The sequence below is a fragment of the Auxenochlorella protothecoides genome (genome assembly GCF_000733215.1).
Source record: "Auxenochlorella protothecoides strain 0710 unplaced genomic scaffold scaffold55, whole genome shotgun sequence".
NCBI classification, from domain to species: domain Eukaryota; kingdom Viridiplantae; phylum Chlorophyta; class Trebouxiophyceae; order Chlorellales; family Chlorellaceae; genus Auxenochlorella; species Auxenochlorella protothecoides.
The window spans coordinates 244541-261689 of record NW_011934296.1 but is presented as its reverse complement, the minus strand read 5'-3'; the positions used below and the strand labels follow the sequence as shown (position 1 = coordinate 261689).

The following is a 17149-nucleotide window of genomic DNA, read 5'->3' as shown; positions in this document are numbered from 1 at the left end:
GTCGGCGCAACAGATTCTCGTCAGCTTCAAATGCAAGGCTTCATTGGGTTTGGATGTCTACCGTCTGGAGAACTACAGGGAGCCACCAGAGCTCCCCTTCATACCTTCCAGTAAAACGATTGAGCCATCAAGTCCACGGGATATGCTATGCTTTACATGGCAGGGATGCCCAACATACCAAGCGGGATGGAATCAAGAAGTCAAGGGACAAGGAACTCACAGCACACAGTGGGGGAATGCATTGTTGCAACTGCTTGTTTGAAATCACAAAGTGCAAGGTGCACTGACAACGTGATCAGCCAAACAGCGCCCATGCATAATACGTGCCACTACACAAGCACAGTTGTTCAAGGTGTCAATATAATTCCCTTCACCACTTGCCGGGTCGCGTGGGAGGCGAAGATGCAATGACTGGGGCCTTGTAACCCTGCTGGGGGGCTGGAATATGCCGGGGGGCTGGTGCTGCCACTGGGTGATGGTGATGGTGATGGTGCACGTGGGGCTGTGCCCTTTCCCTGGCCTCCTCCGAACTGGTCTTAGGGCAGCCACAACAGCAGCGGCAGGGGCAGCAGACGATGACGAGGAGGGCGTCGAAAATGCTGCAGATGAGGTTGCAGGGCAGACAAATAACGTCCGTGCAGCAGCCCATGACGTCTCGGCTTGGATACAAGAGGGCGAAACCATTGTGCGCATGCCGCGGACAAACTATCTCAAAAGCATACCGGCGGGTGCAAGAGCTCGGGTAAGCGACTCTGGTCCTGCATGAAGGCTGGAGAAAGGTCGTCCCGATTACCTGGACTCGGCGGTGTTAGACCTGCTGTTCTCCACAGCCCACGCGACTGCAGTGAATGGAACAAACTACTCTGTTGTGGCAGAATCTGCCACATGACTGAGACCGGAAGCAACGCGCTCTCTATGGGAAGCGATGCGGTGGCCACGTGTGGAGGTTTAAGTTTCATGGCGCCTTGACACCATTACACTGCATGCCGTAAGCGGGGCCCAAGCAGCGCCCATGAACCCTGTGATATGCATCTAGTGAGCATCTTACCGCATTTTCCCAAGGCCGATGTCAAACTGTATCCCGACAGACTCTCTTTACGCCGTCCGTCAGTATCGCAAGTGACAGTGCGGGCCACCATACTGTACCGGAGATGGTTGGGGTTCACCCCCTGGAAGCAGTGTACGCATGCATTTACTCGGCCATTTGGTATGCGGCTTCACATTGCGACCTTATCCCGGGCTGGTTTCGAACAGTCGTACACTGCTGGATACTCCTAGAGCTGCTGTTCCTGGTGTATGGAAAAGTCAGGTGAGGATCATGCCCAGACGTTGAATTGGGCCGGAACGCGCCCAGACGCTGGGATGGAATCGGATTTTTTGGTGTAGGACCATCCAGGAGTTTCTTGCTGCTCGGCCTATGGCTTGAGGAAGGGACTGGTGCAAACGGTTTCAAGGTCCCCTCCCAGTAAGTCCCAACCCTGGGCGAAAAATGGTGACCCGGGCACTCCTTCACCACGTGCTGTATCACCACCTCCACATCCATCACATCCCCTGCTGAAACCCCTTTCCAGGCATGCGAGGCTGGGCAGGCCATGGCCGCTCACCATTGACCCTGACCACCTGGAGAGGACGCTGGAGCGGTTCCTGACCCTGGCGGACGTGTTTCCATTTGAGGAGTATCTGACGGGGTGGTTCTTCGGCGCCCCCCTGGAGTCCATCTGCCGGGAGAACGTGCTGGACTATGTCCTGTACGGCTTGATGTACAAGGTGTGGGGCTTGGGCCACCGGGAAAGGCTGTTGTTGTGGAGGGCAGGCAGTGAACGTGTGCCACTCCATGGTCCTTTGTGCATGTGCTTGCGCATGGCTCCTCTACCTGGTGGGTTCACACCCCTTCCATGGGAGTGGATCCCACGTGAGTCCACCGGGCGCGTGCGTGGGGTTCGGGAGGCCGCAGCAACGCCGGCAGCAGAAATATGTCGGCAGAATTCCATCCGCCCTGAACCTGCCCCCCAGCTCATGCAATCTTCGGTCCAAACGCAGCTTCGCTGCCTTCCCCCAAAGGCCGTCGCACCCTCTCACCCAGACCGCCGACCCCATTTCCCCCCCCAACCCCCATACAACAGACCAAGGAGAGCACTTCGCCCGAGGAGCTGGCGCGCGTGGACGCCTTCCTGTCCAAGGTGGAGTCTCGGTGGGGGGTGAGGCTGACGCCCGGCCACAACCCCGCGCTGCGCTACATGCGGCACTCCTGGGAGCCACTGCGTGTCTACCCCAAGCCCCTGCTGGTCTACCTGGTGGTGGAGGCGCTGGGCCGCGGCGCGCACGGCCTGCTGCGCTGGCAGGGCTTCCACCAGTCGACCGAGGCGGGGTTCAAGTTCTGGCTCCTGCGCCCGCGCGACGCGGGCGAGGCGCGTGCGGCCGAGCCGCTGCCCGCGCTGTCGCCGCGGCGGCTGGCGGCGGCCGCCGGGCGCACGCGCTCCGCGGCGCTCGACGCGACGCTGGACCTTGCCTCCAAGGCCACCGCCGCGGTGTCCGCGCAGTACCCCCACGACCACCAGCAGTACCACATGCCCGTGGACGCCAGCCCCCTGGGGGCGGGCGGCCGGGGCACCGGCGCCGGCGAGGGCCATGACGTCGGCGAGGGCGCCCACCCACCACGCGCGGGGAGGTCGACAGGCGCGGCGCGAGACCGCGCACGCGCGACTCCAGCGCAGACGGGGCGCCTGCCCCCGCGGGCCCTGGCGCGCCAGCCGCCGCGCTTCCCGCGCTGCGCAGCCTGAGCGCGGCGCAACTGCCCATCGTCTTCCTGCACGGCGTGGGGTTTGGGGTGTTGCCCTACCTCCACTTCCTCCGCGCCATTGTCAAGTCCCACCCGGGACACCCGCTGCTGCTGGTCGAGGTGCCCCACGTCTCCCTACGCCTCTGCTGGCAGGCCGCGGAGGTGGACGAGGTGGCGCGTGCGCTGGCAGCCGCGCTGGAGCGCCACGGGTTCAGTCGCGCCGTGGTCATGGGCCACTCCTACGGCACCTTTGTTGCCTCGCGCTTCACCCAGCTCTTCCCCAAGGTGTGTGTGTGTGTGTGTGTGTGTGTGTGTGTGTGTGGGAGTGGTGGGAAGGGGGGTTGCATGATCGGGTGTGCGCACCTGTGGGCCGCCAAGTGACCGTGCAAGATGGTTCACTGCTGAGTGACCCATGGAGAGGAGCCTGCTCATCACTCGGTCCTCTTTTCATCCCAATCTCACACACACCCCTCGCTCCGCTGCTCGCAGATGGTACACTCCCTTGTCATCATGGACCCCGTGTGCATGCTGGTGTGCTACCCCCAGCTCCTGCACAACTTCATCTACCGCCGCCCCTCGCGGGAGAACTTCACCTCTGTGTCGGGGTCGCTGGACCTCATCCGCTTCTTCTGCAGCCGGGACCTCACCATCTCCCAGGTGCGGCGGTGCAGGGAGTGGAGGTGAACAAGATGGTGTGGGCGCTGTGTTTGTGAGGAGGATAGTTGCACATCGTCGGGCTCGGTGCCGCAAGCATACCTTCTACCTCAGCCCTGGGAGTCTCGACTCCTCCACCCATGACCACCCCGAGGCCCTAACCTTTGCTTGCCTGACAGCATGCTCACCCTCCCTCCTGATTCTGACCCCCTTTTTGAGTTCCACAAAAGTTGCGATGCCCCCCACCTCTCGAAACCTCGCGCTTCCCACCTCATGTGGTCGCAGGCCTTCTGCCGCAAGTTCAACTGGGCAGAGCTCATGCTGTGGCCCGACGACATCCCCGAGCGCTGCTTGGTGGTGGTTTCTGGGCTGGACGACCTCGTGCCCTCTGCCCTGGTGGTGAGGCAGCTGCAGGCGGCCAAGCATCCCGCCAAGATCATGCACCACCCGCTGCTGGGCCACGGCGGCATCCTGCTGCTCAACAATTGGCAGCGCCAGGTCATCGCCAGCATGGGCCAGTTCCTTAAAGAGGTCTGAGACCGGTGACTTGGCAAGTGGGAAAGGACTGTGCGAAATGCATGATGTAGCCCCAGGCTCGTGCGGTAGTGTTAGTGAGTAGTGTGGGCAGCTTGTCATAGGTTTTTATCTTTGGACTGTCTTTCTTCTCCAGAATAAATCAGTGTTTGCTGCAATTGCAGACCTTTTTGGTGTAACCTTCAGTCGAGGCCTGGTCAAGGGGGGATTATCAGGTGGACAGCCCCAGTTTTTGGACGGCGATGCTCAGACCCGCAATCATGGCAAGCATGAAGATCGGCAGCAAGGGGACCGCGACCCATGCATGTCACCGAGACGCGCCGAGCCCGGAACCAGCGATCGATCTGCCAAGCGAGCATCACTCCAAGCACACTGCAGAATTATAAGGAAGCGCCTATTAATTCTGTGTGCGACATAATTCAAGGAGTCTCACGCCGAGCTGCCGCTTTAAAGCAAGCTCCATTCAGCAGTGTCAGCCAAACCGCCTACCATGCCCCTGGGGCACATGACGGGGAGCTCGTGAGCGCATGGACCTGATCAACCCCAGCCCGGTAGTCCATGAGCGGCGTGCAACGAGGCAGAGGGTGGGTCTTGGGGCTTTACAAGGCGTTGAGTTGGTGATGGGGCCAGGTGCATTCTGCCCACCATTAAACACGTGTGCCGTCTGGCCCAACTAAGGGGTCCGCCTGGCTCGCAGGAACGCGTCACTAATGCCAGAGGTAGAGAGCTCATCGACAACATTGAAGTGTACGAGGTGAGGGACCCTCCCTGTGAGTCTTGGGCATGGGAATGTCCCTCGAGGGAAAGGGGTCTGCCACAAAGTGGCAGCCTCCCATACTTCCCAGCCTGCCCCCCCTCACATCCTCCAAACCCTCCCACCCCTGCGCCGCACCCACTCCACCCCACCGCAGCATGTCCGGGACATCAAAGACCCGGAGCACCCATACTCCCTGGAGCAGCTGAATGTTGTCAGCGAGGCAGCCATCGACGTAGACGACGAGCAGGGCAGCGTCAGGTGGGATGCCGCCGTTATATGTGGTGATCCCTGAACTGTCTCAGCGAGGCGCCACAAGCAGCGCTGATCGCGTGCTTCGCTGCTGTCCAACCAGGAACATATTCAATGCGATGCCTGCCCCACCAATGCCCCCCCTTACACAGGGTCACCTTCACACCCACGGTGGAGCATTGCAGTATGGCCACCCTCATCGGCCTCTGCATCCGCGTGAAGCTTCTGCGTGTGCTCCCCACCCGCTTCAAGGCGAGGCTGGGGCGTGTTGGGGGAATGTCTTCGCAACTTGCAGCCGGCGACCTTGTCAGTGTGGAGGCAGGTTCTGTGGCGCCCTGACAATCCTCGCTCCCTGCTGAGAAGAGTCCATTCCCCACTCTCCAACCCCCCCCTTACTGAATCACCACAGGTGGACATCGTGCTGGCGCCGGGCAGCCATGACTCCGAGGCCGCCGTGAACAAGCAGCTGGGAGACAAGGAGCGTGTGGCCGCCGCACTGGAAAACCCCAACCTGCTAGAAATGGTGAATGCCTGCATCGCCGGCGCCGCGCCGGCCTGAGGTCCTGTTGTCCGGCGCAGGGGCGCATGCGCTCTCGCTCGCCGGATGTTTGTGTTTTTTTCGTTCTCGGATGTATGTGATGCCCTATGCTGGCAAATGAATTTCATTACAGCTGTATCCTTCAAAGTTGATCATGAAGCACAGGGTCAGACTGACGCACCGGACCAGGCAAGCCAGGGCAGGAGGATGAGACGGGGGGGACCCCATCTCAGGAACCCAGTGTGGGGACTGGGCGGGCAGGGCATGCATGGACGACAGTCCTCCTCCTGGGTAGACTGCCTCATTGTGCCTTGGGCAAGGGGATGCAGGGCACTCCAGGCCGACCAGAAGAACACAGACGGGAAGAACAAGGGAGTGGCAAGGGGCTTTTGTGTGTGGGTGGGGGGGGGGGGTGGGGGAGGCCCTGGGCAGCGCTTCACGATCCGCGAAGAGGGGAGGCGCTGGGAGGGACACGGAGCATGGAGGTCGGAACAAGTGGCTTCGGCGACGGCGCCAGCTCCCGGCACCTCGGGGCAGCTCCCACCGCTCCCCCGCACAACCCGCGGCCGCTCCCCCAACCACTCCGCCACCGCCTTAAGACACCTCGGCGGTGCCGGCGGTGAAGCCCGGCAGCTCGTACCGGTACCTGCCGTCCGGCGCGATGCCAAAGCCCTTGGGGTCGGCAAACACGTTCTCCAGCAGCTGGCTCATGTCGGGCTTGGGTGAGGCGTCGGCGTACTCCACGCAGTCGTCCACCTCGGCCGCCACGGAGGCGTGCAGCTCTGCGAGGTCGGTCTCGCTGGCCAGTCCATGCTTGAGCATGTAGGCGCGGAGCTGGGGGATGGGGTCGCGCGCCGCGTAGTGCTCCTTCTCCTCCCGCGACCGCAGCTCGTCGGGATCGGCCAGGGAATGGCCCCGGAAGCGGTAGGTCTCTGCCTCGATCAGCGTGGGGCCCTCGCCGCGGCGCGCGCGCGCGACGGCCTCCAGCGCCGCCTCGCGCACTGCCAGCACGTCCATGCCGTCCACATGCACTCCGGGCATGCCAAAGGCGGGGCCCTTCTTGTGGATCCAAGGCTCCTCGTCGCCCAGGGTAGACCCCGTGGCGCGCAGGTGGTTCATGCCGATGGCCCACCGGTTGTTCTCCACCACGAAGATGCAGGGCAGCTTGTACAGGGAGGCCATGTTCAGGGACTCGTAGAACTGGCCCACGTTGCAGGTGCCGTCGCCGAAGAAGTTGACAGCCACCTGGTCCGCGCCGTCGTCACCCAGCACGCGGCGCTTGTAGGCGCTGGTGAAGGCCGCGCCTAGGCCCACAGGGATGCCCTCGCCGATGAAGGCGTAGCCGCCCAGCTGCAGGCAGGCGGAGGGGTGTTTTGTTTGGCGGGGGTGGGGGGTGGTTTCAAGGGAGGGTGGGTGGGTGGGAAGGGGATGGGTGACGTGGGGCGATGGCACGGACCACGTCCAGGAGCAAAATCGGCCTGCAATCTCTTCGGCCAGGCTTCATACCCATTGCACGCAGGGAGTTCCCCACCACTCATTGTTAACCCCCACTCTCCTCCAACTCACCAGTCCGTACTCGGCGTCAAACATGTGCATGGAGCCGCCTTGGCCGCGGCACGTCCCCGTCTTCTTCCCAAACAGCTCAGACATGATCTTGCGGGCGGAGATGCCCTTGCTCAGGGCGTGCACGTGGTCACGGTAGGTAGAGGAGATGTAGTCGTCCTTGCGCAGGCAGGCCTTGATCACACCTGGAGATCAAGGGAAGTGGACCCGGGTAGGTGAGCGGCGATCGCCGGCCGGGCACCCACCTCAATACGCATCGAGACCCCGACCGCCCTACCTGTGGACACCGCCTCTTGGCCAGAGTAGAGGTGCACGAACCCGAACATCTTGCCGCGGTAGTACATCTGGGCGCACATCTCCTCGAACTCGCGGCCCAGCACCATGTCCCGGTACAGCTCCTTGGCCGTCTCAGAGCTGATGCTGGCCGACTTGGACGCACTAGTACTGGCCTCCTTCGTGGGAGTGGCGACCGCCTTGGCGAAGACCTGGCGTGCGGCCCGGGTCGGCCGCTGGGGACCGCGGCTGGGCCGGAACGCAGCGAGCCTGTCGGCCCCTGCGCCCCCCGTACGGGAGCAGCTAGACAGTCGGGGCGTCATAGCGATGGAATACATGGTGCACAGTTGTGGGCATCGACCAGGGAATGGCGTCTAGACCTGCTTTTCTGGCATGGACAGATTGAGTCGATGCACCATCCCGACCCCCCCCCGCAGGGAGTTGATGGGCTGAAACTGGAAACCGCGAACCGACAGAGATGCAGCTACTGGTTGAGGCCGTGCATTCCCTTGCTGAAGAGAAATGAATGCTGTCACTGACATCTATTCACGTCCTCAAAGCTGACCCACTGTTCCTGATTGGGCTCGGTCCTAAACTTGGCTTGTACTACTCGTGCAGTAGTGGTTGGAGGGATGCATGCTGCCTGTGATAAAAGGCTCGGAGCAGAATGGGATCGCAGGGCACAGACCGAGGCCCAGGTTTATTTACAGAACAGGGATGGGTTGATGTTCGGATCCTGTATGTACTGAAGTGCCACACCCACACTGCGCTCCACCTCTGGCGAGTGTGGACCCATTCTGGTGTGCTGACAGCCCCACCACCCGACGCTGCCCAAGCTCAAGTGCGGTCTCTGGGCGGATGGGTGACGCTGGTCAGCGGTCGCAGGGACCCCGTCCACCGAAGCTTCTGAGTGATGCCCTCGTACCTGCATTGCCGGTGAGCGGTGGTTGCTTGGCAGCAGAGTGGTGCAGTGCCCCTGGCCAGTGCGGCACGGAGTGGGGTACACACCCAGCACGGCGCATTGCAATCCTCGTTTGCATTCACCGAGGCCGATGCACAGGGCCCCTCCCATTCTCCCCTCACCAGTCCTCGTCCAGGGGGTGGCGGTTGATCATAGGGAGCGCGTACCGCGAGGCCCGGCACACGATGGAGGAGTCGCGCAGCATGCGCATAGCGTGGCGCCCGTCGAACGAGGCCCTGCAAGGTGGCAGGGAAAGCGGCTGCTTGTTTTCAGATGCGCGTTCTGGATGGGCCTGCCAGCTCCAGGCGTAGCCAGCGATGGCTCAGCCTTTCATTACCCAGAAGCTCTGCTCCGGCGCCCTCCCACCCCTGGCCCGTCGCCCTGCGGTGTGTCTTCGCACCATCTCAACCCAGACAGCCCACCCACGACACCCCACATCATTGTCTCCTCAAACACACCGGAAGCCTCCCCCCACACTCCCACACCTGGCCTGCGCCCTGGAATTGCTGGGCAGGTGCACCTCGATCACCGAGTTCTCCGGCACCACCAGGGGCCGGAAAGAAAGGGAGTGCGGCGCCACGGGGGTGATGATGGTGCAGGGCACCGAGGGCGCGACCATGGGCCCCCCCGCCGACATGCTGTACGCGGTGGAGCCCGAGGGCGGCGCGATGATGAGGCCGTCGGCCTGCACCGTGGTGGCGTGCCGCCCGTCTACGAAGCACTCGAGCAGCACCATGGCGGGGGAGGCGCCGCGGTCCACCAGGCACTCATTCAGCACCATGTGCACCCGCTGCATGCGTCCGGCCCTTTGAGCGAAGCGGGAGTGGGGAGGATGGCGGCAGCGCTCACCGTGTCGACGAGTGTGCCTGTTCAGCATCACGATCAAGGGTGCAAGAGGTGCCCAGGCATCTCCACCCTGTGCTTGACGCAGCATGGCTGTGAAGCTGATCAACCTCCCTTATCCCCACACCGGTACCAAGACAGTTGATTCCCCCAACCCCTGTCCGCTCCTCACCAGTACACCTCGCACTGGCGCCGGGTCCTGAGCGTGCAGAAGACGGGCTCGGCCTGCCAAGGCGGCCAGAGCAGCTTGGCCAGAACGGCCTCCGCCTCCCCCGCCGAAAAGGGCGTGAGGAAGCCCAGGGTGCCCATGGCAAAGGAGATGACGGGGGGAATGGGCCGAGCGTCATCGGCAAACAGGCTGGCCAGGTGCAGGACCGTGCCATCGCCTGTGAAGCGGGGGTTGTGGGCATGCGAATCGGTGTGGGGCAGAGCAAGGGTAGGAGGGGGTCCCTCGTCGCTTCTCGGCAGGCGTGAGCTTGGCGCAGGTGGACACAGGGGACAGCTGCCTGCTGCATGTGGTTGTGCCGGCCCAGAGGTCCGCTCCCAGGCAATGGGGTGATGCAGCAGGTCACAACGGTCCCCTCTCAGGTCATTCCACATCGCCACCGCCTCCCACCTCCCAGGGTGATGCAGAGGTCCACAGAATGCACGTCATTGCCGCTGCATGCTTCAAGGTGGGGGAACTCTGCGAGGACCTGACGCTCCACCAGCACCTGGACGCCCCGCCCCCGCAGCCTGCACAGGGGGCCATGCGCGGGAGTCGGGAAGGCGGCGCTCGCCGCAACAGGACAACCGGACGGCAGGGGCGGGGGCAAGGGATTCAGATTCAGGGTTCTACGCACCAGGTGGCCAGCTGCTCCAGCTTCTGCGAGGCTTCTGTGTCCCGATGCTTCTTCACCAACAGCACGGTGGAGGGGCCCCCCGGCTTGAAGCGCAGGAGGGCGCGGCGGTGGAGGCCCAAGCTACTATCGTCCGCCCAGGCCTGTACAAGGTGGAAGGGTACTGTCGTGGTGGAGGAGGCAGACCTGCAAACAGCGTTTATGGATCAAGGCAGCACGAGCCCCCCTAGAATTTCCCCCTTGCCGGAATCAATGGTGCTCCCGGGCAGAAGGGCCGAGCTGTATGTATGGCGCCATTCCTCCCCTGATCCTTACCAAGCTCGCTCCAGCCACCACACCATCGTGGTATTCCGCCTCCCTGACGCTGGAGTCATGCTGGAAGCGGAATTGTGGCTGATATGACGGACCAATCTGAGAGAGAGCCTCTCGTCCACCTTCTGCCGCCGATGCCACACGACCCCATCGCAGGGAGATCCTGGCTCGAGATGCACACTGCCTCAGCATCGCTCGTTCAGGCGGGACCGGAGTCCTGCCCAGCGCCATGAGCGGTCATCCTCGGCGCTCCACCCCCATGATCAAATTCGAAGATGATGCCTTCTTATTCTCCAGTGTTTGTGGACTCGAGGGTGAAGTATCGACTCTGGCATGCTGTCATTCTACCCCTAAAACGACCATCAATGCAACCCCGTCTTCAAGCCAGAGCGCGCGGTGAAATCGCGCGCCGGCAGCGCCATGCGAGGTGCGAGCTGGGGTTCAACGCCATGACTGACCCCATATAGTGCATGTATGCCTTGCACTTCATAGAGAGAGATAAAAAGTGAAACTCTGTATGTACGTGTGCCAGGGAAGGAATTGTGCGAAAGCTTTTCTGTGCTTGTCTATACCCGCTCCGTATAACCGAGCCTGGACCTACACCATGTGAGTTCAAGATGATGAGGCTCACCTGAGTGGATTTCAAAACTTATAATGCTTCTAAACCCACCCGCCGCGTTCTTCTATGTCTGCAGTCTATCAAGTGGCGCGGGTCCCACCTGGGCATGCTCCTCCACCTCCCCTCCTTTCCTCTTCTCGCGCAGCGACTCTATCAAACGTGCACAGTCACAGCACCATGTCGACTGATGCAGTGGAGAAGGCGGAGCGCAAGAGGCTGAAGAAGGAGAAGAAGGCTGCTGCGGCTGCCGCTGCCGCCGCCACTGGGGCAGGCCCCAGTGCCAGCACAGCAGAGGCCGACCCCAACCCCAGCACAAAGGAGAAGAAAGAGAAGAAGAAGAAGAAGCGGGAAGAGGGATCTGAGGCCGCCCCTGCCCCCACCGGCAAGAAGAGCAAGAAGGCGGCACCCCCGGCCGGCCCCGCCCCCCTCGCCGAGGTGGGCGACCGCGAGCTCGTGGCCAAGCGCCCCCCCCTGGTCAAGGCCCTGTACAGCGAAACTGCGGAGGTGGCCTCTCAGAGTGACGCAGAGGTGGCGGCCTGGCGCGAGGCACGGGCAATCGTGGTGGAGGGCTGCTCCCTGCGCCCCATCACCGCCTTTGCCCAGACCGGGCTGTCGTCCACCCAGCTGCACGCCGTGCGTGCTTTCTCGGCGCCCTCCCCCATCCAGGCCCAGTGCCTGCCTATCGCACTGTCTGGGCGCGACGCTGTCGGCATCGCCGCCACGGGGTCGGGCAAAACCTTAGCCTTTGGATTGCCAGCCCTGGCCCACATTGCCGCCCAGATCGGGGCGGGCGTGGTGACGGGGAAGAAGCCCATCGCCCTGGTCATCGCCCCCACCCGTGAGCTTGCCATCCAGATCAGCGTGGTGCTGGAGGAGGCGGGACAGCCCTGCGGCATCAGGTGAGGGGGCCGGCATGGAAGTATCTGTTGACTTCTTACGTGGGGTCTGACTGGGGAGCCTGGCTGCTGAGGCCGGAGGCCGGGGTGTCTCATCACAGCGAATAGGCTTGGAGGCTGCCAGACGTCATGCTGGTATCACGCATACCCTGGCACCACACGAATGCCGTCCCTTGGCCCGCAAGACACCCCGGCCCTGCTGCCCCTGAACCCCACCCACAATGCCCCCTCACCACAGCTCCGTGTGTGTGTACGGCGGAGTGAGCAAGCGCGACCAGGTGACTGCTCTGCGCAAGGGCGCTCAGATCGTGGTGGCCACTCCTGGGCGCCTGGAGGACCTGATCCAGGACAATGCCTGCAGGTGGGGCGAGGTTGGTTTTTACGAGTGGGCAAAGGGTCTCCTGCTTTACCAGCTTGCAGGAGAGCTACAATGTCAAGCGCGCGCCATGCTCATCACATCTGGAGATCAGAACCTGGCATTGTCCCCCCCTTGCAGGCTGGACGACGTCAGCTATCTAGTGCTGGACGAGGCGGATCGCATGCTGGATCTTGGTTTCGAGCCCCACATCCGCGCCATCGCCTCCAAGACACGGGCAGACCGCCAGGTGAGGCGAGGGAATTGTGCGAAGGGGGCCATGTTGAGAGCATGCTCTAGTCAGGCGTGCTTGGGGGGTGTATTATCAGAGCAAGGAAGCAGGGCACCTCTTGGACCAGTTTGTAGTGAGGCGTGAGGCTCAAACCCCGCCCATCTTCGATTAACAGCAAGTCCAGGACGTCCACCCACGGCCTCTGCCAATCAAAACAGCCTTGCCCTCCTCAGAAGCCTGCGCCCCGCACCCGCACCATCCCCCCCCTCCCTCACCCTGCACCAGACCCTCATGTTTTCGGCCACTTGGCCCAACGTCATCCGTAAGCTGGCGTCGGAGTTCCTGTCCAATCCGGCCCGCGTCATCATCGGCTCCCAGGACCTCGCTGCCTCTCACTCTGTCAAGCAGGTGCATGTGTTGATGTGTCTGGAGTGGAAAGGGAGGAAAGGGGTTGGGTTAAAGTGCTGTGTCAGCATGGAAGCAGGGTGCCTGGCATGCGCGCAGCGACCATCTGCTGCTGCATCGCTTGCTGTCCTGGACAAGCTGCTGAGCTCTGCAGTGGCAAGTATGTGAGCTGTACTATTCCCGTTCCACTCATACACCTCGCTGCGATCACGAGCGTGGCACCAGTTCCCTGCCCAGACACCTCCCTGCGCCGCTCCCCTTCCCCAACCTCCCCTCAACCCCCCCCCCTCCCCGCTTTGTAGATCGTGGAGGTGATCGACGCCCCCGCCCGGGACGCGCGCCTGCATGCCCTGCTGCAGCAGTACCACGGTTCCCGCACCAACCGCGTGATCGTGTTTGTGCTGTACAAAAAGGAGGCCACCCGCGTGGAGTCCCTGCTCCAGCGAAAGGGCTGGAAGGCGGCGGCCGTGCACGGCGACATCTCCCAGGCCCAGCGCTCTGCTGCCGTGGACGCCTTCAAGGCCGGGACGGTGCCGGTGCTGGTGGCCACCGACGTCGCGGCGCGCGGGCTGGACATCCCGGACGTCGAGGTGGTGATCAACTACTCGTTCCCCCTGACCACGGAGGACTACGTGCACCGCATCGGGCGAACGGGGCGGGCCGGCAAGAAGGGTGAGGCTGTGGTGGCAAGGATTCTTTGTGTGTGGGGTCACTCGTGGAGGAGACTGCGCCTCGAGAGCTCGCGCTGGGGTGTCATCTGGCCCGCCTCAGAGCCGAGGCGAGCATGCTCCCGTGCAGACTCCTTGTCTTGGGCAGGGTCCTTCTGGCCCCACAGCTTCATGCCTCCACATCACCTTACCGCCCCAACCATCTCATGCCTCACCCCTGAACTCCCCAACAATGAGACCAGGCCTGGCGCACACCATGTTTGTGGGGGCCAACGACAAGCCACGGGCGGGGGAGCTGATCAACGTGCTGAACGAGGCAAAGCAGGAGGTCCCTGCCAGCCTGTTCCAGTTCGGGACCTCGGTGAAGAAGAAGGAGAGCAAGATGTACGGGGCGCACTTCAAGGACGTGGACCTCACAAAGAAGGCCAGCAAGATCTCCTTTGACAGCGACGACGAGTGACCTGCTGATGCTCCGCGGCGGTGGAGGATGGAGGAGAGGGGTGGCGTGACACGCCGAGCGTCCACGGCAGGGCCACGATGTGGATGTTCGGCGTGCGACCCCGATGTGCGCGTGGGCACACGGTTGGCTGAGCACTCCCGCTTCTCCTTGAAGCATTACTTGCTGGCTGCATGGTACGAGCACCGCTGACACTCGAGCAAGAGTCTGAGGCTGGGCTGATCCACGAACACCCCAAGTACCAAACACACCTTCTGGCCATGCCTTGTGGCTCCCCTGACAAAGACTGCACACACTCGAGGGGGCAGCATCTCCTGCACTCACTGTTAGCAAGGCACACACGAGCAGATTTGTTCAGAGGCATGGAAAGACTCCCAAAGCATTCCAACAGAATCATTGCTGGTTTGCTCTCGATGAAACTCTCCGGGAGGAGGTGATGCTTGGTGCACGCAAGCGGGTTGCAGGATCACAAGAGTCATGACTAGCGATCCTTAACCCAGCTGTGGCTCCTTGCTCTCTTTGCCTGATTTGGATCGGAGTGCCGTCCGTGCATTGGACAGCATGGTGGGAAAGGCAGCTGCCATTCTTCCAGTGTTCCTCCAAAGAGCTTGTAGAGGCATCGGCTTACTGGGACGGTCCTCCACCTCATCCAACCTGTCAGGGGGGTGGGGATGTCAATGAAGCGGCAGCCAGGGGAAGTGGGTTGCTCACGGGGGAACACCGGAGATCCACGATTTGGCATCCATGCCTGCTCGACCACACGTAAGGCATTGCGGCGTAGCTGAAGGACTTGCTGTTCTGCACATCCCGCCCTCCTCACTCACTCAGAGACCGAGACGCCCGCGCTGAGTAACTGGATTTCCAGGGCCTCAATGGCAGCAAACTTCTCCAACAGGGCATCATCCACCACGGTCGACTGGGACTCCAGCTGGGCTTGGCGCCGTCTGAGGTCACTGGAACGGATCGGAGTGGCGAAGAAGCCCTGAGGAACTGACCAAAGTGTGCAGGCCAACTTCCATGTTTGAATGAGGCCCCATGGAGGACACCGCAGCTCAGCCTTCGGGCCTACCTCAAGCTCTCTTCCTTGAGGGCACACTGCTCCAGTCTCTTGTTCAGGACCAGCTGCACATGCTGCATCTCGTCGTCGAGCTTGGACATCGCGGTCAGGAGCGCGTGCAACCTGACCGTGGCTTGGTCCACGGTACTCCCATGAGTCACTCCATGAAGGGCGAGGTCGGTCAACATTGGGGTGTACGTGCGAGGTTTGAGTTTCAAAGGAGCGTCCAACTGCTTATTCCAGCCTCTCGGTGCATTTTTTGCTCGAGTCTCGGGCGTAGGCCATCTCGTGAGAATGAGTCAGCCCGTGCCCCGGCCCCTTCCTGCTAAACATGTACCCTGTACAACAGCCTAAGCAGGACACGTGAAGTGCCAGAAATAAAGATCAAGGGGCAAAGGCTTCTGTGTGTAAATGGGAAGAGGAAAGTTTCTTTTGTGCAGTGCGTGAGGGTGCGCAATGAGCCTGGTGAAGGGTGGGGGTACGTGGGGGGAAAGTAGGACGAAGATGGCAGAGGGGTACTGATGGATGGGTTTCTGACGTGGCTCCCGGGAGGGGAGCAGGACGGCGCCCCGCCCTCCGAGCCTCCATCGCCTCGTGTTGCGCGGGGCGGCCGACGGCGCGGCCCGGGGCCCTGCCTCCGGCGCATCAGGCCTTGGCGCCCTGGGCCGCGCCGGCCGCGCCCTGGGACTCCCCCAGCTGCTGCACCGCGCCGGCCTTGGAGTCGCCCAGCAGGGTCTGCACCAGGCTCCCCACCGAGTTGGTGGACTTGCGCTCTGGGCCAGAGTACTCGCCCTGCGTGGGAGGCGGCGAACGGAGCGGGTGGGGCGGCAGGCGGCGTGAGACCTCCTCAAGAGCCTGCCACCCGCCATGCAGTAGCCCCGGTCCCGCGGAAAGCCGGCCGGTGCTGCCATTCCAATGACAGTTCTCCTCGAAACCAACCCCCCCTCACCTGCTCGTTGGCCCACTCCGCGTTGGCGTAGGCGCGGAAGTGCCTGATGCGGTGGAAGGAGATGGCGTTGGAATTGTGGTTGTTGAAAAACTGCGGCAGCGCATCCGACCCGTCCTCCGACCAGGGGCTGAAGGAGGCGCGGGAGACGATGACCAGGTCGGTGCCTGGGTGGGTGGGGTTTTGTATGTTGATGGGGGAACAGATGATGCCGGGAGCAGGGGCAGGGGCACATCCCTCGACCACCAATGCGGCGAGGGGGTCAACAGGTCTCCGACCAGATCCAGGCCACAGCATGCCTCCCCACAAGTTCCCAGCCCCTCACCATCCCACCTCCCAAAAACCACTACGGCCCCTTCTCTCCTGGCCGTTGCCCTCTATCAACCAACCCCTCCCCCCCCACATGGATACAAATCAACGCACCGTCGACCATCATGTGGGGGTAGGCAAAGTGGCGCCCCAGCTTGACGTGGTAATCGACGACGCCGGCGCTGGTCCAGTCCACCAGGTTGGGCGAGTAGTAGAGCATGAGCGTACTACGGTCCACCTCACACTTGGAGAAGGCCGTGATGTGCAGGTTGGGCGCCAGCACCGTGCCCTTGCCCGGCTGCTTCCAGGCGCGCACCGAATCGCGATTGGCGTTGGTGGCCATCCAGTACAGGTCCGAGACGGCGTCGTAGAGGATGGAGGGGTGCCCCACCGCCAGCCCCGGGATGTTGGTGTAGCGCAGGAAGCGGGAGCGCAGACGCCCGGGCTCGCTGTCGTCGTACTCCACCAGCGCGGCCAGGTCGCACATCAGGTCGTTGTTCACACGCATGATGCTCAGAAGCTTGCCGTTGCCTGCGGAGTTTGGGGGGGAGGGAGGGGTGATGAAAGTCATTGTGTGTGTGGAGAGGTGAAATTGGACAGAGGCATGGCGGTGTGTACGACAAGGCAGGGAGCGATCTTCAAAGGACTGCACCGTGCCGTCGCTTTGCAGCCTGGTGATTGGGCTGCCCGACTCGGGCGTCCTGCCCAAGACCACCTGAATTCAAGTCCACACGCCCCACTCACACACGCCCCCCCCTCACCTCCGTGGCGGTCCTGCAGGCGCGTCACCACGCCCTCCATCCAGTACAGGCTGCCGAAACCCGCCTCGAACGCCTCCTCATTGTCCTTGATCCCGTCGAGCTTCATGCCCACAATGGATTCGCGGACCTGAGGAGGTGATTG

The 17149-nt window shown here is 62.5% G+C and overlaps 7 protein-coding genes across 7 annotated transcripts in view; 4 read left to right on the top strand and 3 right to left on the bottom strand.

Annotated features, from left to right (window-relative positions):
- Nucleotides 1–762: 762 nt before the first annotated feature.
- Nucleotides 763–969, top strand: F751_4988 (hypothetical protein; the record flags this gene model as incomplete). Its single annotated transcript, XM_011401573.1, has 1 exon — nucleotides 763–969. One exon carries the CDS (start codon nucleotides 763–765, stop codon nucleotides 967–969), a length of 207 nt encoding a protein of 68 aa, XP_011399875.1.
- A 182-nt stretch (nucleotides 970–1151) lies between these two features.
- On the top strand, nucleotides 1152–3970 carry F751_4987 (hypothetical protein; the record flags this gene model as incomplete). Its single annotated transcript, XM_011401572.1, has 6 exons — nucleotides 1152–1309; nucleotides 1572–1767; nucleotides 2124–2368; nucleotides 2776–3031; nucleotides 3269–3436; nucleotides 3719–3970. The coding sequence occupies 6 exons, from the start codon at nucleotides 1152–1154 to the stop codon at nucleotides 3968–3970; spliced, it is 1275 nt and encodes a 424-aa protein (XP_011399874.1).
- Nucleotides 3971–4494: 524 nt separating this feature from the next.
- On the top strand, nucleotides 4495–5532 carry F751_4986 (MIP18 family protein; the record flags this gene model as incomplete). Its single annotated transcript, XM_011401571.1, has 5 exons — nucleotides 4495–4551; nucleotides 4665–4721; nucleotides 4879–4982; nucleotides 5126–5240; nucleotides 5383–5532. The coding sequence occupies 5 exons, from the start codon at nucleotides 4495–4497 to the stop codon at nucleotides 5530–5532; spliced, it is 483 nt and encodes a 160-aa protein (XP_011399873.1).
- Nucleotides 5533–6105: 573 nt separating this feature from the next.
- On the bottom strand, nucleotides 6106–7670 carry F751_4985 (Pyruvate dehydrogenase E1 component subunit alpha; the record flags this gene model as incomplete). Its single annotated transcript, XM_011401570.1, has 3 exons — nucleotides 6106–6861; nucleotides 7078–7259; nucleotides 7352–7670. 3 exons carry the CDS (start codon nucleotides 7668–7670, stop codon nucleotides 6106–6108), a joined length of 1257 nt encoding a protein of 418 aa, XP_011399872.1.
- A 514-nt stretch (nucleotides 7671–8184) lies between these two features.
- Nucleotides 8185–10364, bottom strand: F751_4984 (NAD kinase 2, chloroplastic; the record flags this gene model as incomplete). Its single annotated transcript, XM_011401569.1, has 7 exons — nucleotides 8185–8272; nucleotides 8431–8544; nucleotides 8794–9114; nucleotides 9324–9537; nucleotides 9768–9886; nucleotides 9994–10133; nucleotides 10329–10364. 7 exons carry the CDS (start codon nucleotides 10362–10364, stop codon nucleotides 8185–8187), a joined length of 1032 nt encoding a protein of 343 aa, XP_011399871.1.
- Nucleotides 10365–11098: 734 nt separating this feature from the next.
- Nucleotides 11099–13937, top strand: F751_4983 (DEAD-box ATP-dependent RNA helicase 5; the record flags this gene model as incomplete). The annotated part of the gene is made up of 7 exons (XM_011401568.1): nucleotides 11099–11198; nucleotides 11448–11820; nucleotides 12056–12178; nucleotides 12314–12422; nucleotides 12690–12812; nucleotides 13112–13481; nucleotides 13720–13937. 7 exons carry the CDS (start codon nucleotides 11099–11101, stop codon nucleotides 13935–13937), a joined length of 1416 nt encoding a protein of 471 aa, XP_011399870.1.
- An 817-nt stretch (nucleotides 13938–14754) lies between these two features.
- Nucleotides 14755–17149, bottom strand: part of F751_4982 (hypothetical protein) — a gene marked incomplete at both ends in the record, with an annotated part of 7943 nt that continues 5548 nt past the window's right edge. Inside the window, 6 exons of the mRNA XM_011401567.1 lie at nucleotides 14755–14887; nucleotides 15004–15114; nucleotides 15680–15783; nucleotides 15941–16104; nucleotides 16361–16777; nucleotides 17008–17134. Of these exons, the coding sequence (XP_011399869.1) occupies nucleotides 14755–14887; nucleotides 15004–15114; nucleotides 15680–15783; nucleotides 15941–16104; nucleotides 16361–16777; nucleotides 17008–17134 (1056 nt within the window). The remainder of the gene's footprint in view (nucleotides 14888–15003; nucleotides 15115–15679; nucleotides 15784–15940; nucleotides 16105–16360; nucleotides 16778–17007; nucleotides 17135–17149) is intronic.